Raw genomic sequence first — 24,530 nt, forward strand, 5'->3', positions numbered from 1 at the left:
TCACTGCTTGTTTAAATTGAATACAATTCACATTATATATGTATGAACACACACATAATATATGGAGTATAGATAATGTTATTCTATACACTCATGTATTAGCTGGTTTAGGCACATTAAGGTGACCTATGGACTTTGACGTACTCCTGGAGACTACATCAGCAACTGACATGAAGCCTGTATGTTAATCTAGATCACAAGCCTTGCATTACTGACTTAAATACTTTCCATGAAATGACCGTATAGTGTAGGGGTGGGCAAAATACGGCCCGCGGGCCGGATGCGGCCCGCAAACCGATCCTGCCCGGCCCACTGCCTCCCACCAGCGAGCAATGACAAGCGGCCTGACCGGCTGAGCTGCTTGTCATTGCTCTGCACTGCAGTACCTCCAAGCTGCCGGCGGCGCCTCTCTCCCCTGCTGCTGCTGCTGCGTTGTAGCAGCCTCCTTCTCCCGCCTCCAGAGTCCCCAGTGACAACGGCTGTGTTCAGCCAAGAAGGGGGCTGGGCTACGTGCCGATGAGGGGGCGGGGCTACACGGGACAAGAGCCAGACTGCTACAGATCCATCCTTCCTGCCACTGCCAGCCAGATCAGTAAGTTAATGGGAAAAGTGAAAGAAAGTGTGTGTGTGTGTGTGATAGTGTGTATATATTTGTGTGTGCGGGCAGTGGCGTCAGACTGTTTTTAGGTTTGGGGTAGAGATCTTTAGCTCTCGCTGTACCAACCTCTCCCGTGTTCTGTCACCATCTCACCCCCGTGTTCTGTCACCATGTCACCCCCCCCCGTGTTCTGTTACTGTGTCACCCCCCCCCGTGTTCTGTCACTGTCACCCCCCCCCCCGTTTTCTGTCACTGTCACCCCCCCGTGTTCTGTCACTATGTCACACCACCCCCTGTGTTCTGTCACTGTCACACCCCGTGTTCTGTCACTATGTCACCCCCCCCCCCCCCCGTGTTCTGTCACTGTCACCCCCCCCGTGTTCTGTCACTGTCACCCCCCCGTGTTCTGTCACTATGTCACCCCCCCGTGTTCTGTCACTATGTCACCCCCCCGTGTTCTGTCACTGTCACACCCCCCGTGTTCTGTCACTGTGTCACCTCCCCGTGTTATGTCACTGTGTCACACCCCCCGTGTTCTGTCACTGTGTCACCTCCCCGTGTTCTGTCACTGTGTCACACCCCCCGTGTTCTGTCACTGTGTCACCTCCCCGTGTTCTGTCGCTGTCAACCCCACCATGTTCTGTCACCATGTCACCCCCCCCCCCCCGTGTTCTGTCACTGTCACCTCCACCGTGTTCTGTCACCCCCTCTCCCCGTGTTCTTTCACTGTGTCACACCCCCCATGTTCTGTCACCGTGTCACACATCCGTGTTCTGTCACTGTCACCCCCACCGTGTTCTGTCACTGTCACCCTCCTCCCCGTGTTCTGTCACCGTGTCACCCCCACCATGTTCTGTCACTGTCACCCCCCCTCCCCGTGTTCTGTCACTGTGTCACCCCCACCGTTTTCTGTCACTGTGTCACACACCCGTGTTCTGTCACTGTCACCCCCCCTCCCCGTGTTCTGTCACCGTGTCACCCCCCCCCCCCCCGTGTTCTGTCACCGTGTCACCCCCCCCCGTGATCTGTCACCGTGTCACCCCCCCATGTTCTGTCACCGTGTCACCCCCACCGTGTTCTGTCACTTTGTCACCCCCCCGTGTTCTGTCACCCCCACCGTGTTCTGTCACCGTGTCACCCCCACCGTGTTCTGTCACTGTGTCACCCCCACCGTGTTCTGTCACCGTGTCACACCTTTCCCCAGGGGCCATAAGACACTGGATAATTTGCTTGCTGCACAATAATTATCCTAAATAAAATGTTAATGTGTAAAAAGGCTCTCTACCTGCCGTAATGTGTGTAAAAGGGGCTCTACCTGGTGTAATGTGTGTAAGTGGCGCTGTGTGGCGCAATTTGAATAATGGAGACTATTGTGCAGCCTAATATGAATCTGTATTATTTTTTGCCCACACCCCTTCCACATGAAGCCACATCCCTATATTTTTGGCAAGTGGGGCGAGCTGCTATTTTGTATGTGGCCCTCGGATACTGACAGGAAATGTCAAGTGGCCCCTCAGCTGAAATAATTGCCCACCCCTGGTATAGTGTATACTAAATGTGCCTACTATGCTTTCCTTGTCTCCTCTGCAGCATGTGGCCATATTAGGAGCAGGCTAACAGTGACTGATTGCTTTGCAGACGTGACGTCAGTTTGTCATACCATTTTACAAGCTTCTGCCACTTACCCCATCCTCTGCCTGTCCCTGACAATGCATTTATATCTCCCCTGTTAGTCAGTTGTTGCCTAGTGATGCTAACCTGGGGTTCTGTGTGATAATACTGGGTTGCCGCGTGGACCCCACCAATCCAGATTATTCGGCGCACACATTGCTACTGGTAATGTCGGGTTCACATCTATCTCGCCAACTGATAATTCGATGTCCTCAGACTTTACTCTGTCAATGCAGTTTCTATGCATGTAATTCTAGGTCCTCTATTCCGAGTCATGATTTCTTTTTCTTATGTTTTGTCACTTGGAGGTATATGTACTAAGCTTTGGAGAGAGATAAAGTTCCAGCCAATCAGCTCGTGTCATTTTTCACACACTGGGGCAGGTGTATTAAGCCTGGAGAATTGATAAAGCAGTGATAAGTGGAAGGTGATAACGCACCAGCCAATCAGCTCCTAACTCTCATTTTTCATACCCGTAATGATTGGCTGGTGCGTTATCACCTTCCACTTATCACTGCTTTATCACTTCTCCAGGTTTAATACATATGCCCCACAGCCTGCAACAGTTTTGGACTTTTGCCTCACAAAAAATGTTTAGTATCTAAGGGGTCTATTCATGAAGCAGTGAAAAGTGTGGAGAAGTGAGCCAGTGGAGAAGTTGTCCATGGCAACCAATCAGCATTGACGTAACATTTATAATTTGCAAACTAAACAATTGTACGGAGCAGCTGGTTGGTTGCCATGGGCAACTTCTCCACAGGCTCACTTCACTCTTTTCACTGCTTCATGAACAGACCCCTAACTTTCTGACCGTCATAAGGATGATAAAACTGTCTGGAACATTTGTCTTGGTCTTCATATTTTAATTTCTTTGCACATTTATTAAATACCAGTCACCATGTACAGGTTACTGCTTTGGAAGTTTCTACTTCATCTTCGTAATTCCCAATGCCCTTTATATTTTAATTTAAATATATTGCTGGGACACTATTACCTCATAGTTCTTCTAAAGGGACTATCAAACTTGTGCCGGGAGCTGCTGCACCACAAAATCAGGATTTTCCTCTTATTATGGCCAAAACTTAGGGGTACATTTACTAAGCAGTGATAATAGCGGAGAAGTGAGCCAGTGGAGAAATTTCCCCATCAACCAATCAGCAGCTCTGTATCATTTTATAGTATGCAAATTATAGATGTTACTTCAGTGCTCATTGGTTGCCATGGGCAACTTCTCCACTGGCTCACTTCTCTGCTCTTATCACTGCTTAGTAAATGTACCCCTTAGTGTACATTCTGGAAGGAGGCATCACATCTGTTATTTCTGCAGCAAAAGGATATTTCTTTATTTTCCGAAAGAAGACTGTTCCTTGAGACCATTCATAGATTATTAATGTACCCACAGCATTATTAAAGAATAGTTGACTTGATAACAAAATTTGGGCCATGTCAGAACTACTGCTAGTCTCAGTAATGGGTAGATTTATTAAAGCTTTAAAAAAATGAAAAGTGGCGGAGTTGCCCATAGCAACAGTTTTTGGCTGTTATTTGTCTGTTGCATCCAAGAACATGCCTAAGGGGCTAATTCAGCAGCGTTCAGATGCAATATGCGCATGCGCAGAAGCCGCACTGTGCGTGCGCACACAGTTAGATGCGACGGCATCTTACACGTGCGAACGCCTGTTCCTAAATTGACAGGCAGAGGCGTTCGCTGGGCAGGAGGGGGTATCGTGGCTGTGTTTTAGGGGTGTTGGGGAGACGCGGTCCAGACAACGCATGTTTTATGGCTGAATACAGAGAACTGACGACATCTAATTAGCCCATTTAACTTATTCATGGATCGGTCTCGGAAGACATACCTGTTTAGGTCAACCATGTTTAAGTTTTCTTACTCTTGTTTTCCACACTTCATTTGCTGGCTGCTTGACCCAAGCATGCAGAATAGTTAGATTTTCTAACGTTCCATTTAAAACTGTAGCGAGAGATGTATCAAACCTCGGAGAGGGATAAAGTACCAACCAATCGGCTCCCAACTGCCGTGTTACACGCTGTGTTTGAAAATGATAGGAGGTGATCAGCTGGTAGTTTGTCACTCCACTTTATTTCTCTCCATGGTTTGATTCCCCCCTCATCCTCTTTGTCTTCTACTTCTGAAGCTCAACTTTTTTTTTTTTTTTTTTTAACTCTATAATGATCTTTATTGGAAAACCTTCATTTCTGCAGCGGGGTACACTGGTATTCCTGAAAAAAGCTTTTTTAGAAGACTTCAAGGGCCGCAGCACTTTATATGTCATTCTGACATACTGTGCTGCGGCTCCATCACCTGCCCCAGCAGCGCTGCATACTCCCGCGGCCTGGTTCCAGAGTACTTGCAGCGGAGGCGCACTGGACTTCAGGCACACACCGCTGACGCTCTCCGGATCGCGTGGCTGCACATCAGGGAGGAGGTAAGAGGGTCCCCCAGGTGGGACCTGCCGAATTGCGTTCTGTTCGCGATCCCAGTAGACGGTCCGCGCCGCTGGCATGGACACTGTGCAGCACAGGGACCTCACTATATCCACCAGGCCACAGGTCGGATTTACAAAAATCCGTTTATTATAGGCTCCATAGTACCCGGTGGTGAAGTCCAGCATAGGAGATAAGCCGCTGACCTGTAGCCCCTCCCCCATCTCTGGGCGCCATCTACTGCTGGTGTTCCCGCCCTGAAGCTGCATTTCTCTCTCCCTCATTCCCTGACTGAGATTTTGGTGCCATCTTCACTACTAGCTGGGCTGAACTCTGGGACTGCAGGGCTCTGTCTCCTCTGTAAAGCCGCCTGTCTCATCAGTGCTGTGCATTTACAGCATGGAATTTACATGGAATTTTAGACATTGTTAGTTAAGAACAAGTGTACTGCTATCTGAATATTTAGTACAAGCATTCTGTGATATACATCCAGTATTTACTGTGCATTGTTATAGCTATACTCATACATAGTGATATATGTAAATTACTAGTCCAGTGCAGTTTTATTATTTATATGTAATAACGTCTGCATTGTACATGTGACTCTGTGTGTGTGTGTGTGTGTGTGTGTGTGTGTGTGTGTGTGTGTGTGTGTGTGTGTGTGTGTGTGTGTGTGTGTGTGTGTGTGTGTGCCTGGAGCTGCTATGTGGATTCCACTTTTGTGTATCCACTACTCGCTATCACTATATTCTGTACCCTGGGAGGCTAGGTGCGTCAGGGTCTCTCTCTCTCTCTCTCTCTCTCTCATATATAAAAATATATATTATAGTACTACACAGGATATATTATTTTGTATTTTTCTCTGTGTGTTTCAGTCACCTCATACCGCTCAAATTTTCTGTTTGTGCTCAGTATTTACTGTCACATAACACAGTGGGTTATTTTTCAGGTATTTTATTTGCCTGATTATGTTGTACTGTCACGCTCTAAGGCTACATTCACTATAATGTCTGCTACACAGGGCGGGAAATCCGCGGACGCTCCTGCATCATGCAATGCTTGCACCATGGATTTACCTGACGGGGAAGTTTTAGCTACTGGTTCTCGCACTATGTGTCATACATCTCCCAGTCAGCCAGTAGCACCTGTGGCCACTCAGGAACCACCCTGGGAAGCATTTCAAATATGCTATCTACACTAGTATCGCGTCTCACGCCCCCTGTGGACCCTCCTGTGCTATTACAGCCACATATTGTCCCTGTGGTGAACCCGACATGGGCGGATTCACTATCTACTCAGGTGCAAAAATTATATCAATCTTTGATTGCTCAACCTACCCCTCGCCCCTCGAAAGGGGCCAAGGGGTCCTCTAAGCGGGCCATTTCTTCCTCCCAATCCACTAATATTTCGGATAATTCATCTGATAAAGATGGGAAATATACTGATCCGTCAGACACTGATACAGTTGCTTCTGATGAGGAGTCTATAACACAGGTTGATGTTCCTGACCTAGTGGAGGCTATTAAGCTGATTCTCCAAATGGAGGATGACGCTGAACCCACTTCTACGTCTAAGAAACCTAATAAATTCAAACGTCAGAAGGTTGCTAAGGTAGTCTTACCACACTCTGACCATTTAATTGACATACGTCAGGAATCCTGTGCGTCTCCAGGAAAAAAGTTTTCCCTGTCCAAGAAGATGCTAGCTCGTTATTCTATCCCTGCGGAGTTGAGTAACAAATGGGAGACTCCACCGCCGGTGAACTCTCATGTCGCCCGTCTTGTGGTGTCCTCGACTCTGCCTGTCACCACTGTCACCTTGCTGAAGGAACTGACGGATAAGCGTGTGGAGGGTTGCCTGAAGTATATTTACACTCTTACAGGTGCTGTGCATAGACCCACTATGGCAGCCTCTTGGGCTGCAAAAGGAATTGAAGCATGGGTTCAGGCAATTGAAGATAAGCTGCCTCAGGATTTTTTCTGTCACTGCCAGTCAATATCTGTCTTCTATTACCACAGCCTCCCACTATATTCAGGAGGCGGCCTCTGACGCAGGAGTAATGGCGGCCAAGGCATCTACTACGTCTGTCCTGGATCGTCGAATTATGTGTTTGAGGTCCTGGAAGATTGACCTGGCCTCCAATAAGACCTTGGAGGTGCTCCCTTTTAAAGGAGACATCCTATTTGGGGAGGATCTGAATAAGATTGTAACTGACTTGGCTATGGCCAAGACTGCGTGTCTCCCAAATACTAATCCTTCTGCTCTGAAGGCTAAAATCACCACCTTTCGTTCCTTTCAACCTCCAGGGAAAGCAAAGCATCAAGCGTATCAGCGACAGGCTCGTGCTTCCAAAACCACTAAGACTAACTCTAAACAATTCTGGGTTTCCCCGTCAGCCTGCTTCTAAACAAGACAAGCCTGTTGCATGATGGGGCGGGCCTCCCCCTGGGGGACCCCAGGGTGGGAGGCCGACTTCTGTAGTTCGCCCAGGCCTGGTTACAGACCACTTCAGACGCCTGGGTAGAGGAAGTTGTCTCTCACGGGTATGCAGTCTCTTTCAAGAGACGTCCCCCTCGCCAGTTTTGCACAATGGTTATCCCTGCGGATCTGTTAAAAGCGCAAGCTCTATACTTGGTTGTACAATCCCTCCTGGAAACAGGAGTGGTAATGCCGGTACATCTGTCCCAGAGAGGCAGGAGATACTATTCGACCCTATTTCTAGTTCCGAAGCAAATGGGTCCGTCTGGCCTATACTCAGCCTCAAGTCATTGAACAAATTTGTGAGTGTCTCCATATTCTGTATGGAAACTCTGCGCTCTATTGTACTGGCCATGGAACCCGAAGACTATATGTTATGTCCACACATACAGGATGCTTACCTGCATATTCCTATTGCCATGTCGCATCAGCACTATCTGCGGTTTGCTATTGGCAACCTACAGTATCAATTCCAGGCCCTGCCTTTTGGACTGGCCATGGCCCCTCGGATATTCACCAAGGTAATGGCCATGATGACGGCTCTTCCCGTCATCAGGGAATCGGGATCCTGCCGTATCTGGATGACTTGTTGATCCTGGTGAACTCCCAAGATGTCAGTCATCTGGAACTGACTGTCCATTTCCTACAAGACCACGGGTGGCTCATCAACTGAAAAAGTCCTCGCTGGTCCCTGCTCGGAGCACCTGGGGGCACTGCTGGACACACACAGCCAAAGATTGTTTCTGGCTTCAGAGAAAGTCCTTAAGCTTCAGGACAGGATCAGATATTTCCTCTCTCGCCCCAGAGTGTCGATACACTCGGTGATGCAAGTACTAGGCCTCATGGTGTCTAATTTTGACATGGTGGAGTACACTTAATTTCGCTCTCACCCTCTACAGAGGTTAATCCTTTCCAAGTGGGACGGCTTGTCTCACCGCATCAGGACTCAAATGATATCCTTGACTCTGGAGGTTCGTCTGTCACTAGGCAGGTGGCTACAGGATCAACAGCTGAGCAGGGGCCATCCCTTCTGGCTTTCCAAGTGGGTCCTCCTGACAACGGACACCAGTCTGCGGGGTTGGAGCAACACTCTCTCCAGGGTCGGTGGACCAGGGAGGAATCTCTCCTGCCGATAAACATTCTGGAATTGCAGGCAGTGTTTAATGCGTTGACACTAGACCTGCCTCTGGTACAGAACAGGCCTGTTCAAGTACAATCAGACAACCCCACCAGGTGGCGTACATAAATCATCAAGGCGGCACTCAAAGCCGCATGGCGATGCTAGAAGTATCAAAAATCCTCTGTGGTGAGAAACGCCATCTACCAGCGATATCAGCAGTGTTCATCCCCGGAATCCTCAACTGGGAAGCGGATTTCCTCAGTCGTCAGGACGTTCACGCCGAAGAGTTGAGTCTTCATCCGAAAGTCTTTCAACTCTTAGTGGCAAGTGGGGCCTACCAGATGTGGACCTGATGGCGTCTCAACAAAATCACAAGTATCCGGTCTTTGGATCCAAGGATAAGAGATCCTCGAGCAACATTTGTGGACGCACTGGTAATTCCATGGAACTTTTTGGCCGACATACGTGTTCCCTCCAGTGTCACTCCTGCCCAGGGTTCTAGGAAGTTCAAGCAAGAAAGAGGAATACTACTTCTAGTCGCTCCAGCATGGCCCAGACGGCACTGGTTCTCAGACCTGCAGGGTCTATCAATAGAGTGTTCTCTTCTACTTCCTCAACGCCCAGACCTCCTCGTTCAGAGCCCTTGTGTCTACCCGGACCTGGCCAGACTGGCTTTGACGGCGTGGCTCATGAGAACCAAATGATTTCTGAGGAGGTCATCCAAACTATGTTGAAAGGCCGTAAACCGGCTTCGGCTCGGATTTATTATAGAGTCTGGAATTCTTACTTCACCTGGTGTGCTGGTAAGAATTCTGATGCATACAAATTCAATACTTCCAGGACTTTTGGCTTTCCTGTAACAAGGCCTGGACTTATGACTTCGTCTGGCCTTCCTCAAGGTTCATATATCTGCCTTGTTGGTGTGGTTTCAGATAAAAATTGCATCTATTCCTGATGTTCATACATTCACTCAGGGTTTTTTAGGGATTCAGCCTCCCTATGTTCCTCCTATGGCTCCATGGGATTTGTCAATTGTTTTGAATGCCCTTCAAGAGTCTCCATTTGAACCTCTTGAGTCTGTTGATCTTAAATGTCTCACACTTAAGGTTGTGTTTTTGCTGGCTATTGCCTCTGCTAGGAGAGTTTCTGACTTAGGCGCTTTGTCCTGTCGTCCACCCTTTCTGGTTTTTCACCGGGACCGGGCAGTTCTTCGAACTCTCCCTGGTTACCTACCTAAGGTGGTATCATCTTTTCGGATTAACCAAGAGATTGTGGTTCCGGCCTTTATCTCTTCTGGTTTGTCCTCCAAAGAGTGGTCTTTGGATGTGGTACGGGCTCTCCGTATTTATGTGGAAAGGACTGCCTCCCTCAGGAAGTCAGATGCCCTTTTTGTACTTTTTGGTTTTCACAAACGTGGCTGGCCTGCGAATAAGCAACCCTTGGCCAGATGGATTAAAATGGTGATTGAACAAGCCTATGCACAGGCTGGTCTCCCAGCTCCTGCTGCTATCAAAGCCCATTCTACTTGGTCTGTTGAACCTTCTTGGGTGGCACGACGTGGCGCGTCCGCTGAACAATTGTGCAAGGCTGCTTCGTGGTCCTCAGTGAGCACGTTCATTAGTTTCTATGACTTTGATACATCCTCCTCCCAGGATGCTTCCGTGGACGCCGGGTTCTTGTACCCGCTGCAGTGCATCCCCTCCCGTGAGGAACTGCTTTAGGACATCCCCGATATTATTCCCTGTGGAATACCAGCGTACCCCGCTGCAGAAAAGGAGATTTATGGTAGACTTACTATTGTTAAATCTCTTTCTGCGAGGTACACTGGTTTCCACAGGACGCCCACCCTGACACACTTAGCTTCTTTGGGTTTGTATGGCATTAGCCGCTAGTCCCTTCTCCTGTCGTGAGAATGTGGTTCTATGTGACTAACATCTGCCGTCTCTCTTACCTGCTACTGCATTGGACTGGTTAACGAAACTGAGCTCTAGTGCCTGGAGGCGGGGCTATAGAGGAGGCGGTGCGGTGCATCCTGGGAACAGTCAAAGCTTTAGGCTGTTGGTGCCTCGGATCAAGATCCAACTGTACACCCCGATATTATACCCTGTGGAAACCAGTGTACTTCGCAGTAAGTCTACCATAAATCTCCTTGTTCTTAAATTGTTTACATTTTTGTCTCTTCCTTCCTACAAGACCATTAAAACGATTTTCACTTGTCTCCTTTTCTCCAAGACCTAGTTATTCGGGTACTTTTGTGTGAACTTGTGTTTGGATATTGTATTGGGCAGAGGTCTGCAGGTTGGAATCATACTCCATTTTCATTGTTACAATAAACTGAAAAATGTAAAGTGCATTGGGTATCATGGCAATAATAAATCATCTACACTCAACTTACTTCTCCGGTATCATGACCACCAGTCGATCATCTTCAAAAATTAGAAAAAACATCTTCACTATTCACTGCAGACCCACATATTGATGGAGGCATCTCATTCTCGTAATCTGGTCAAAGAGTAGAGCCATATTGCTCTAGATCTAGGACAAAACATGGCAAGTTAAACGGTCAGCACAGAGCGTCTCTTCTCTGTTATGTGAGGCCTTCTAAAGAGAACCTCAATCTAAAGGTTCCTCCTCAAATTAGGACCTCATGTTTTAGGTCCATTTATCTTCTCAAACCATTGTTTAAGTTTTGGTTTTCAATTGCTTGTCTTTTCAGCAATAATTATTATCATCCAGCATCAATTGTCAACACGTCTTGGATACCCAGTTAACTAAAAATAATTTTTCCCATTATTGCAAGTGTTATGGGCAAGGGAGCGCTCTTGGATCAAAGCTAATGATGGTCAACCTACTTAGCTTATAAAGAAGCTCCACCAGGCACTATCCTCATGCCTTTCAAGGGGTGAGGGACACTTAAAAGGGAGGTGAATACAAACTTACACTTAACTTTTTAAGGTCCACTCCAACCTCATTTTGCTATCATTACAAAAGTTTGGCCATACATATGACCCTTTGGCTCATCAACTAGTGCACTTTCCATCTTTTTTTTATCCACATCCATTTAGCACTATCCTCCATGATAGGGGTGTGTCTCCTCTGGAACTCCAGTCACCTGATCTTGGTTTGTCCTATCACTTGTATAATAATCCCACCTGCCCGGACTTCTGCACAGTCTTGACCTGATGGGTGATTACTGGGGGCAGTCGTGACTTGTGAACTCTGGTGGATCTGTTGGAATTTACAATACATTTGTGGCACCTTGGATTCACTTTTGCTTAGTTAAGTAATAGAGAAAAGGACTTGTGGTATTGAGAAATAAATTATATATTCTCAGATTAACCGTATTGCTTTTCTTTCCAACAGATTTACCTAAAGATGCTACAACTGATTGTCTATCTGTGCATATGAAGGAGGAACCAGTCTCATGTGAAGGAGGAAACCTCACAGACCCTGACATGTATACACCCACAGATCATATAGAATATACATCTGTTCATATTAAGGAGGAATCAGAGTCTTCTGAAGATGAGGATCTTACAGACACCATAAACTGTACACCCACAGACCATATACCGTTAGATTATATCTGTGTTAAAATTAAGGAGGAATCAAACTCATGCGGAGAAGGAAGTGTCTCAGACACTGAGCGTTATAGTCTTCCAGATCATCCTCGTACAAATCACTCATCCACAAATGCTGAACACTTCTGTACAGAGGACCATGGTAAAGGTCAGAAAGGAGCCAGACGTTATGCTTGCAGTCAGTGTGGAAAGTCCTTCACCTCTAGAGTCAACCTGGTCACCCATGGAAGGATCCACACCGGCGAGAAGCCGTTTACTTGCCCTGAATGTGGCCGGTGTTTCACTAGCAAATCAAATCTCAATGCTCATCAGAAATACCACACGGGGGAGAAGCCGTTCAGCTGCAATGAATGCGGAAAACGTTTCGTGGTGAAGTCCAAGCTTGAGAGACACCAAATGATGCATGCAAGAGGGAAGCCGCACGTGTGCACCGACTGCGGCAAATGTTTCTCCAGTCTGTCCAATCTCAACACCCACCTCAGGTATCACACAGAAGACAAGCCGTTCCGCTGTACCGAATGCGGCAAATCTTTCTTCCTAAAGTCGCGGCTTGTCCGGCACCAGAAGTGCCACACCGGAGCGAGGCCATATACATGCGCCGAGTGTGAGAAATGTTTCACCATCAGCTCGGATCTGGTTAGGCACCAGGCGGTTCACACGGGGAAGAAGTTGCCTTGTTCCGAGTGCGGGAAGTGCTTCACCAATAACTCGGGCCTGGTCAGGCATCTGAGGGTCCATACGGGGAAGAAACCATTTTCCTGCACGGAATGTGGCAAAACTTTTACCATCAAGACCACCCTGGTTCAGCACCAGAGAATTCACACGGGAGAGAAACCGTTTACCTGCACCGTATGCAGCAGATGCTTTAGGCAGAAGAGCACCTTATATAGACACATACAGACACACAGGTAGAACCCTTCTTGGTGATGAGATACAGCACGCATTATACCATTCTTCCAAACCGGTTATGCACGACAAAGAGAGATATGACGTAACCGAACATTGAGGTGTAAGTCATTATGTAGCCTACAGGTGTGTTTTCATACACTGGGCCTTCAATTGAACCAAACAGCCCCCCACAGCGCACCAGGTTCCGGGCAACATGCTCACGCTGAGCGTCTTTCTACCTCCAAATGTGTGTTTTAATCACATAAATGAAACAGCTGTGAGTGATAAAATAACATTGCACTGACCAATCTGATGTGCTGCATATGTACATCTATGTGCGTTTGAGTCTAAATCTGTATACCAAAGTGCTGCAGCTTTTTCTCACGCCAATTTCCTTTGTGTCTCATCTGCAACTTTGTACATGATTAAATCTAATTCCTCTGTGGGTCAAGTAGCGTCTGTAGCACACTGTGGGGCAGATGTATTAATCTGGAGAAGGCATAAGGAAGTGATAAAGCAGTGTTAAGTGCAAGGTGATAAACGCACCAGCCAGTCAGCTTCTGTCAATTTGCATATTGGAGCTGATTGGCTGGTGCGTTTATCACCACTTATCACTGGTTTATCACTTACTTATGTCTTCTCCAGGTTAATACATCTGCCCCTGTGAGTGGTGTTGCGCTGCTCCTGTGATGCAAAGAGGATACAAAATTTAAGGCCAAGGATGGTAAGCAGCTCCGCTCGTATATCGCGCCATATTGCGTACAGACACTAAGCCCCACCTTTCCTACGTCTCCGCTATCATGTTAAGCATTTTAATTCACTGTTTCTTACTCCATATAACAATACTCCTATACTCTAATCTCCTGGCAGGGGGAGGATGGGGGCTAAAACCAGTAACTTGCTTAGGGCCCAAGATAGGGCCTAATTCAGACCTGATCGCAGCAGCAAAATCATTCTCTAATGGGCAAAACCATATGCAGTGCAGGTGGGGCAGATGTAACATGTGCAGAGAGAGTTAGATTTGGGTGGGGTGTGTTTAATCTGCGGTGTAAAAATAAAGCAGCCAGTGGTTACCCTGCACAAACAATATAACCCACCCAAATCTAACTCTCTCTGCACATGTTACATCTGCCACACCTGCAGTGCACATGGTTTTGCCCATTAGAGAAAGATTTTGCTGCTGCGATCAGGTCTGAATTAGGCCGAGTCTTAAGCTGGGGACACACTTGTCAAAATATCGTTCATACAGCTGAAACATCGGCTGGACCATCGTCTCGCATGTACAGTCGATACCACTATGAACGCCATCTTTCGCAGAGATATAATTTCAGCCCTGCAGCACGGCCATTGCAGATATATGGGTACATCTACCTGTGTGGAGGGTTGACCCGCCCAACCGTGCGATAGGTCGGCGGCAGAATCCATTGGGCATGACATCACAAGTGGGCGGGCATATATGTGAATGAGATCTGCTGGCCAGACATATCAGGCGGAAGATTGATTAGTGTGTATGCACAAGATCATTTGTTCATAAACCTAACCAATCGTTAGATGAGATGGGCGAACCATCGTCCAAACACTGGTGTATCTATAACGGGTGCAAGGTGAGCGGTGCAGGGGGGCCCATTTAACTATACACTGCACCCATTTAACTATACTTACCTCTCTGTCGGCCCTTCATTTGCTGCAGAGCGGCAAAACCCACCGCGGCTATTTTCCAGTGATTTGCGCATTATTATTTTATTATCCTTTATTTATATGGCGCCACAAAGGTTCCGCAGCAGCCAGTTACAGAGTACATATGCACATAATCAAAACCGGAAAACAGTGACTTACAGTTGAAGCTGTCAAAGTCAGAAAAATGTCTCTATGCACGTTGCCATATTTGCACCGCACACTGGTCCGCGCTGCGCATGCGTACGCTCTCCCGTGAAGGCGCATACCCGCGATAGCGTGCACTCGCAGGCGCGGTATGCGTATTTACGGTAGAGTTTATGTAGTCGTAGCGTGCGACTCATTCGTTACATAATTTTCATAATTAATGTAGTTTATAGATCATGATCCCTTTAATGATTTCTGAAAGTTTGGTTAATATAGAATGTCCCTGAGCTGAGGAATCCCTCTTTGTATTGTACGAAGGGTCTGACAGGAATCATACAGTAGTGTTTGGTACCCATCGGAAGAGTATTTAATTAGCAATATTCCGGTGTTGGTTTGGAGCGTATTAATCGCTCGTGCGAATAGTTATGGACATAAGAAGTTTATGTCCATTTCTATTATTTACTCATACTCAGGTATGCGGCGGGAAACCCAGTTTCCCACCCACCTGAGCTGTTGGAAATCGTCACAGCCCACCTGTATGAATCACCCTATGACCTTTTGTTATGATGCAGGGCCGAATTCCTTCGGCCAATGGACAATGGGATTGTAGGACCAGGAGATTGCATTGTGTGTGGGGCATAAATAGGCAGGCCGACCACATCCAGCTCTCACTCTTCAACGGTTCTCATTGCTGAAAATCGGGTGCTGGATGTCCAGGCGCATGCGATCGTTTCCCCTTGTGCGTAAGTTTCTCTCCGTAATCATTGTCTTTCTGTGAGCCAATTTCTCTCATCTCTCTCTCTCTCTCTCTCTCTCTCTCCCTGTTCTGTTCTCTCATATCTCCCCTAGACTAGGCTAGTATTGTATTGTATTAGATAGTATTGTATTGTATTGCATTTAGGTCAGTGTAGTATTGTCCTTTTGTATTTATTGTTTAGTTCTGTGGTTAGGAAGTCTCTGTTATATTGTAGTGTATCATTTGTACTGTTATCCCCTTTTACAAATATATTAGATATAATACAGCTAATAGGCTTTGGAACCTAAACCAGTATCTGTGTATTTTCTATAGTGTTAAGTGTTCACTTGAGCGTCGGTGACGCTCAAGCAGCTTTGTAGTTAGTCAGGTTACACAAGGTTGCACTTACACCCTGTATTCACATTAAGTTATTCTGTGTATTTCATTGGTATAAGGTTTAAACATTAAGGTATAGCGTTGTGAGCGTCTGCGCCGCTGGTGACCTCCTCGTGGTCTCGAGCGTATGCTACGCCATAGCGAATCATTACTCTAGTCATAGCCAATAACGTGTCCTGTGATCACTGGGCCGTGAGCGAACGTGACGCTTGAGCGTCTCGCCTACGGCTGAGCGATCGTTACGCAACTTGCGTACCATTACGGTACTTCTTAAGCAAACAGCGTACAGTGTTCTTAGACTTCATAAAGGGTTGTTTATACGACAAAGGAATTTAGCATTGTCAATTGGGGACTCGTCCTATCCTTCTCATATCTGCACTAGGTAGATCAGCAGACATTATCCCCCAGCAAAGGGTGGGAGGTTGTCTCCCAGTGCTGACGGGATAAGCGTCTGCTTCGCTTAGATAAAGAGTGCTGAAGGAATCCGGGAACCGGAAGTAAGAACAAAACGCTTGTGTCTTTTAAAACTGTTTTATTTCTCTTCTGTCTTGCGTATACACGCACGCATACATTTATCTGCATTTCTTTTTCAATTTCGTATATCACTATTCCTGTTTGCCAATTTTTATAGTTGATAGAAAGTGCTAAAAAGAGATTTGCTGTTATTTCATAGTAAAGGTAATAGTTAAAGTATAGAACAACACACGATCTGCCTGGGAGATAAGGCAGTCAGTGTGGATTGCGGTAGATGATCAGGGATCATTTACATTGATAAAAGTATATATATTGTGTTACGGTGGATCTTTGCATTGCGTACACGTGTCGCTAACAAAGACTAGCGTACGCAATCCAAAAGGCAGACGCACGCAGCGTACATTACGCAACGTAGCGTCTGGTTACGCTCACGTAGCTCAAGTCACGAAAAAGGTGAATTAGCGCAAAGCGAGAATTAGCGCAAAGGCGATAAGTAACGCACAGCGGTAGATAACGCGACGCGGTAAATAACGCAAATCTATTTTTGGGAAAATCTGAAATTTAGTTTAACAGATCCTGCTCCTAATTGGTAACACTGTTGGACTGAAGACAATTTCTGCGCAGAAATAGATATAGAAACAAAGTGTACATGTGTTGAGTGAGTGTGGTTTTGTATACATAAGTTTATACAACTTTAAGGTGGAACCAAAAGGAAAGCCGGGTACTCGTCAAGGGACATACGTGTAAGTGACATATACGGTGGCTAGGGAGGCATCCCTGGTTAAATAATATTTGAGCATTAGAGTATAGCGGACCATAAGGTAACAAGACCAGGAGGTCATAAGGTAACAAGACCAGGAGGTCATAAGGTAACAAGACCAGGAGGTCGTAAGGTAAAAGGTCCGCTATAAAAGTCCAGTGGCACAACGCCTGGGGTGTTGGTGCAGAACCCATATAGGCCATAAGCTCTTGCTGAAGGAATCGCGGCCGGAAACATCGATTCCATTGATCTTTCAGTACATGACAAGTAGTGCTTATGTACTGAACGATTGGACCGCACGTAATTGTGTGCAGTAGTTAGTAATCTGACCTAATACCATTAGAGTAAAGTGGTCACAAACGCTATTTGTACATTCTGACGTGATTTGTGTAATTTTTTATTTTTGGAAGGGAAGTTCGCTGGTCACTCAGGAACTATCTAACAACCCCAACTTTACTGGAAAGAGTAAGTGTCCTTCGGGTAACCCTCATATGTTCCAGTAAACAGAAGGTTCACAGGGGCCCTGGGTTGGGTACAGCAGCTCTGGTTACAGTGAATTGCAGTACTGGCCAACGTGGGCGAGAAGTAAGTGGGGTACTTGGTAAACCACCACCGCCGGCCTGCCCAGGACATCTTGGTTTGTTTGTAAGGGTTCGCTGAAAACCTTGAGATAAAGATCCAAGGAGGAATAAGCAACACCTGCAGATTATGGGGGCCATTTGTTCAGGTAGGGGGCGATCAACCTCGGTTCGGGTTGATTCAGGGAACCGGCCAGTCGGGTCGGCACGATATGTGAAATATGGAAATCACGCTGAAGTTTTATGTGATGAATGGGAGAGAATGACTGTACAAGACAGGGAGAAATTCCCAAGAATAGGTAGCTCCAGTCCAGAAGTGTTACAAAATTTAAGGAGGAGGATATGTCTCGTAAAATCAGCAAAGAGACGAATTCAGCATCATGATTATTTGCAGTTAGGGCAACAGGAAGGTGAATTACAAAGAGATTCAATTGACTTTTCTGAGAGGAGAGATAATGGCATCGGGGGAGGAGTTGATTGCGGAGAGAAAAGCACAAGGTTGAACAATAAAAACGCTCTTAGCAACTGTAGTATAGATTATAAGAATAAGTGTAATAACTGTAACAATGATTATTGTAATACTGTTGAATGTATAACTATTAACCTGTGCAAGTTGCACCCCATGTCAAACTTCCCTAAGGAATACAAACAAGAAAGTGAACCCAGAACGATGTCAGCACCTCTTCCAGCAACCATCACAAAAGCCATCCAGGTGGACGCGACCAAATTGGTAAAGGCAATAATCGAACCCCCTAACGGAGGGTCAGGTGAGGTCGTGTCCACAGGTACGTACAATGTTTCATATCACGCACAAACAGATGTACCCCAAAATGTAAGACCAACACCAGATGATGTAACTGAGCTCGATCTGGCCAGGGTGATCTCAGTCCCCAATGGGAAGACTGACGATCAGGGAATCATTCCCGTCAAGGACAGTGCAATGCGCTGTCTCTGGTCCCGGACCGAATTGAGATCAATTATGTCTGAATTTCCTGATCCTAGGAAAAATCTAGCCAAATGTCAAAGGTTTATTAAAGAACTAGGAAACGCCACAGAACCCACCAACAAAGAATGGCGGACAGTGCTGAGGGCATGTTTGCCCTCCAGGGTTGACCCTGAAAAATTCATTGCTGATTGTAAATTAAACACGGAGGTACCTTGTATGGAGGAACACAATCAGGAATGTATTAGGCAGATTAACCGACAGTTAGGAATATATTTCCCAGCTGCTGTCAAGTGGAATGACATTTTTTCCATAAGGCAAAACGAAAGGGAAAATGTTTCTAATTATTTCAATCGAGCACTGCAAATAATGGCTAGAAACACTGGGATCGCAGACATCAAGACAAATGCACAACATAAAGGAATAGCGGTTAAGGTATTGATGAATGGTTTAAAAGATGAATTAAAAACAAGGGTACAGACCACCAACCCAAACTGGAGAGATATCTCGGTGACCGCACTAAGAGAGGCCGTCATCAATCATGATCAGAATATCACCAGATACAGAGAGTCACAAAGAGATAAGTTAATGGCAGCAAATATACAGGCCCAAACCACAAGACCACCCCAACAAAAGCCCCACACCCCTGCGAGAAATCCAGATATGGAAGTCTGTTACAATTGTCATAAAAAGGGACACTTTGCAAGAGATTGTAGATCAAGAGAAAGACAACACCATAATCATAAAATCCAAGGAATCAGGGAAGTACAGGGGAAACGATTGATGATGATGAGCATCCGAGCGTTTGAGGAGGCATCAAATCAACCAAAACCTCAGGTCATTGACACGTGGAGGAAACCCAGGATTTGTTATCATTGTAGGAGAGAAGGGCATTATGCCAGCAACTGTAATAACCCACATAAAGTTAGACCCCCCAGACCAAGAAATGAGCAAAATTACAACACACACACCATTATAATCAGAGATCCGACAGGAAGAACTCAGGCCCACACTCATGGTATGTAGTCAGGAAAGGTGAATATTAGGAATGGAGGCAAGCCTGAGGTAACGGTTAATAAAGTGGGAGGTCATTCACTGAAGACACAGGAATGACCAGGTGAAAAGTTGTAAATGTATTTGTGAAAAATGTTTTTTTCTTTTTTTTTCTCTCTCTCTCTATCCCCATCTCTGACGAGTAGTGGTAAGAATTCACACATTGCATATCCACTTGGTCCTTGCAGAAGTCTACCAAACCCCAGCATGACCTCCGCCACAATGTATTTCTGGCCAGATGCAGACAGTGGAGTAATGCAGGTGTTGGTGGGGAGGGACTGCTCAAGGAGACCAGTAGACACATAGATATGACAGCCTAATAAGTCTGACAATGTTTTTCTAATGCTAACAATGTTTTCTTAATGTTGACAATGTTTAAAAATGCTTTGTTTCTCTTTTCTTATTTGTGGTTATTGTCGAGTTATGCAATGTATATATGCACATGAATTGTTCTCTATCTCTTTTGTTTTTTTTTGTTGTCTCTCTCTTCCCACTCATGTTTCCATGGTTTAAAGATGCTATGTCACCCCTCAGTTGGACCAATGGTAATGCCAGATTTTTGCTCCTTACAGAAAGATCGTCGGTTGGGAAGGAACATTGCATCACCAGAATGTTCAGAGACAGCACCTTTGAGAGGACAGCAGAACAAAAAGAACAACAAGACGAGAGAACTTATTATCGTAACAAGTTCTCTCCCCCTCAAACTGTTTTCTTATACCCCCATTACAAATTTCTTCTTTTCTCCTCCTGTAAGATGGACTTGCCCCAAGAGACTGTGATATGGATTTTCCCGTTAACCATGATGTTGACCAGAGCAGTCTGTTTCGGTGAGAGTACCAGTGAGGTCGAGAAAGGATCCAGAAAGGTCCTGATGACTGAGACGGAGGTGTAAATTTCCAATAGCAACCCAATCATCAAGCAAAGGCGAGTACCGGGCACGATCTAACAACCATGTTATCTGTAAACGTTTTCTTTGAAGGATTGTTAGTTCAAAAAGAAAAACTGTATCTGTAGGCTCTGTGACAATGGTTGAAGCTGGATGCATAAAGAAATGCCAATCCAGTCTTAATATGGACCAGCATCCATTGAGTGACTATCACTCTTTAGTGGGTAACGTGTTAAACCAAACAGATTGTTGGGTATGCTCTCAAGTACCTCAGGGTCATAGTAAATCAGGGCTAGGACCATTTCCTTTAACGGTAGGGGAGGTACTTGAGCTAAAGGGTGGGAGACCGGTGGACCGGAGGTTTAACATCTCCAGCCCTCCTAGTTTGAAGCTCCACCAATACCATGTGGATAGGTCCCTCTTATGTTTCAACATCTCCAATCCCAGAAAACCGGGAAATTGGGAAGTGTCGTGGAGCAACCTTACCATGACCTTTTCACACAGAGCAGATAGAATGCCTACAGATACAGAGCTCGTACGCCACATAGCCAGTAGAGGAAAATCTTTCCGGTATCGATATACCTTAGGAAATAGGATTACTAGAGTTGGAGAGGTATCACCAGGATACTGTGCACATATCGTACAAACCGATACGTGCATTAAGCAGATGGAAGAATTAGGGTCAGGAGATTTCACCTGGAAGGTTTGTAACATGATCATGTCCTTCTCCGTCCCTTATGTTCTCCCCGATGACGCATATTTCATATGCGGGAGAAAGGCGTACAAGTGGCTTGCCCCAAACTCTGAAGGATTGTGTTATATTGGAAACGTATTGCCTGAAGTGATGACTGTTACACATGACAAAATGAAGGACATACACCGTGGTGCCCAAGCTCCTTATACTCACACTCATTACGAGCACCGAGTTAAAAGACAACTGTCAGAAAGGTTAGAGCATCCGGCCTCTGATCTTATCCATGAATCCACCGGGATTCAGGTTCTGGTAGCGTTAGATTTCACTCGTACCGCTCGAGGTGTGATGAATTATAGATACATTTCCGCACTCGCCAATTTGTTAGATAATATCACTGAAATGTATGATGACACGTTTAGATACACTGGAAGAGAACTTCAAGCTTACAAAACAGAACTAGTTCAGCATAGGATGGTTCTTAATTATCTTACAGCAGTAACAGGCGGATATTGTGTTACATTGGCAACACAGTACGGCATAAAGTGTTGCACGTATATCACAAATAGCACCGAGGATCCGGTAGAGGTCATAGACCAAAAGATGGACGATATTCTCCAATTGAAGTGGGAATTTCGTCGAAAACACAATCTCACCCTTGCTGCTGTAGGTAATGAGCTGACTGGTTGGGTGTCATGGTTGAACCCGCGAAATTGGTTCTCCGGTTTAGGAGACTGGGCTCAAGGAGTCATAATGGATGTTGGAAAGTTTCTCCTATGTATCTTGGGTGTTGTTATATCGATTGGATTGATATTTAGATGCGGACAGGCTTTAATGAGGTGCAAACAAAGTACAAGAGTGATGAGCTTGAGGAGCGAGGAAACTGTAATTAACCTGGATTTGATTTATGACCCAATGATAGAAACCAGAATGTGATGAAAATGCGATTATACGGTCTGTTTCTTTCACCTGTTTTTTCTGCTTTTCTCCAAGATACAAAGACCCCCTTGGACGAGGAAGTTGACGAGACGCTATACAGACAACAGACAAGCACCAAAGAAGAAGATTTGACAACTTTAAATATGGACACTTGATGAACTTTGCCATGGATCCCCAGTTTCCCTAGTATTTTTAAACTCACGCTAGCCCAACATTTTTGTAAATCTGATGGCTCAGACAAAGCTATTTGCTCATGCCCAAGGAGCAATACAGCGCAAAGAAGACGACTCTCAACAGATACCGAACACAACTTCAACAACAGATGTACATTTCCCTGACATAGAATATCATTGCATTTTTCGTAAGTGTTCTTTATCTTCATCTCTACAACCCTCAGGTAACGACACACATAGACGATAGGGAATACAGGCACAGATATCAGCAACCACATACCTCCCCCATTCATGTATCATCAACTAAAATGTGCATCCCCATTTTGTTACAACCACAGCCGAAATGAGCTCGGTAGAGTTTGACAGCCCATCCACAGACCTGTACCACAGGATAAGAAGGAATTCAAATGTATACTTCGCAATACCTCGAAGCTTGATTTACCACACGTACGGCACGATGATACATGACCCTCCAAACATGGACTCATACACACATGCTTCTACTTTCTCACTAGGTCATACCCTCTTCACACCTACTCCACTCTTCTCCCCTACCCAACCATGGAAATCAATTAACCCCTGACTTACATTTTTCTCCTTAAATATTTTAGAAGGTGGCAGTTATTATTGACTGCCAAAGGGTGGACTGTCAAAGTCAGAAAAATGTCTCTATGCACGTTGCCATATTTGCACCGCACACTGGTCCGCGCTGCGCATGCGTACGCTCTCCCGTGAAGGCGCATACCCGCGATAGCGTGCACTCGCAGGCGCGGTATGCGTATTTACGGTAGAGTTTATGTAGTCGTAGCGTGCGACTCATTCGTTACATAATTTTCATAATTAATGTAGTTTATAGATCATGATCCCTTTAATGATTTCTGAAAGTTTGGTTAATATAGAATGTCCCTGAGCTGAGGAATCCCTCTTTGTATTGTACGAAGGGTCTGACAGGAATCATACAGTAGTGTTTGGTACCCATCGGAAGAGTATTTAATTAGCAATATTCCGGTGTTGGTTTGGAGCGTATTAATCGCTCGTGCGAATAGTTATGGACATAAGAAGTTTATGTCCATTTCTATTATTTACTCATACTCAGGTATGCGGCGGGAAACCCAGTTTCCCACCCACCTGAGCTGTTGGAAATCGTCACAGCCCACCTGTATGAATCACCCTATGACCTTTTGTTATGATGCAGGGCCGAATTCCTTCGGCCAATGGACAATGGGATTGTAGGACCAGGAGATTGCATTGTGTGTGGGGCATAAATAGGCAGGCCGACCACATCCAGCTCTCACTCTTCAACGGTTCTCATTGCTGAAAATCGGGTGCTGGATGTCCAGGCGCATGCGATCGTTTCCCCTTGTGCGTAAGTTTCTCTCCGTAATCATTGTCTTTCTGTGAGCCAATTTCTCTCATCTCTCTCTCTCTCTCTCTCTCTCTCTCTCTCTCTCCCTGTTCTGTTCTCTCATATCTCCCCTAGACTAGGCTAGTATTGTATTGTATTAGATAGTATTGTATTGTATTGCATTTAGGTCAGTGTAGTATTGTCCTTTTGTATTTATTGTTTAGTTCTGTGGTTAGGAAGTCTCTGTTATATTGTAGTGTATCATTTGTACTGTTATCCCCTTTTACAAATATATTAGATATAATACAGCTAATAGGCTTTGGAACCTAAACCAGTATCTGTGTATTTTCTATAGTGTTAAGTGTTCACTTGAGCGTCGGTGACGCTCAAGCAGCTTTGTAGTTAGTCAGGTTACACAAGGTTGCACTTACACCCTGTATTCACATTAAGTTATTCTGTGTATTTCATTGGTATAAGGTTTAAACATTAAGGTATAGCGTTGTGAGCGTCTGCGCCGCTGGTGACCTCCTCGTGGTCTCGAGCGTATGCTACGCCATAGCGAATCATTGCTCTAGTCATAGCCAATAACGTGTCCTGTGATCACTGGGCCGTGAGCGAACGTGACGCTTGAGCGTCTCGCCTACGGCTGAGCGATCGTTACGCAACTTGCGTACCATTACGGTACTTCTTAAGCAAACAGCGTACAGTGTTCTTAGACTTCATAAAGGGTTGTTTATACGACAAAGGAATTTAGCATTGTCAAAGCCAATATCGGACAAGTACAGGGTAACGAATCATAACTACATCAGTAAACAACACTGAGATAAGTATCAAGATGGCCGAGAACTGCATTATTTGGGCAGTTGAGGATTAGTAAAGTAAGAAAAGGATAAGCACATGAGGGAAGAGGACCCTACTCGTGAGAGCTTACATTCTATAGGGGAGGAGCAGACAAAC

The 24,530-nt window shown here is 45.6% G+C and overlaps 2 protein-coding genes across 2 annotated transcripts in view; one reads left to right on the forward strand and one right to left on the reverse strand.

Moving 5' to 3' along the window:
* LOC135054751 (gastrula zinc finger protein XlCGF57.1-like) overlaps positions 1-13,281 on the forward strand; it is a 38,051-nt gene extending 24,770 nt beyond the window's left edge. The window contains exon 4 of the mRNA XM_063958057.1: positions 11,673-13,281. Within this exon, the coding sequence (XP_063814127.1) occupies positions 11,673-12,802 (1,130 nt within the window). The 3' untranslated portion in view covers positions 12,803-13,281. The remainder of the gene's footprint in view (positions 1-11,672) is intronic.
* The window catches only part of LOC135057166 (uncharacterized), a 264,057-nt gene that overhangs the window by 77,639 nt on the left and 161,888 nt on the right, over positions 1-24,530 (reverse strand). The gene's annotated exons all lie outside the window — the stretch shown is intronic.

This window comes from Pseudophryne corroboree, chromosome 3 (assembly GCF_028390025.1).
Source record: "Pseudophryne corroboree isolate aPseCor3 chromosome 3, aPseCor3.hap2, whole genome shotgun sequence".
NCBI classification, from domain to species: domain Eukaryota; kingdom Metazoa; phylum Chordata; class Amphibia; order Anura; family Myobatrachidae; genus Pseudophryne; species Pseudophryne corroboree.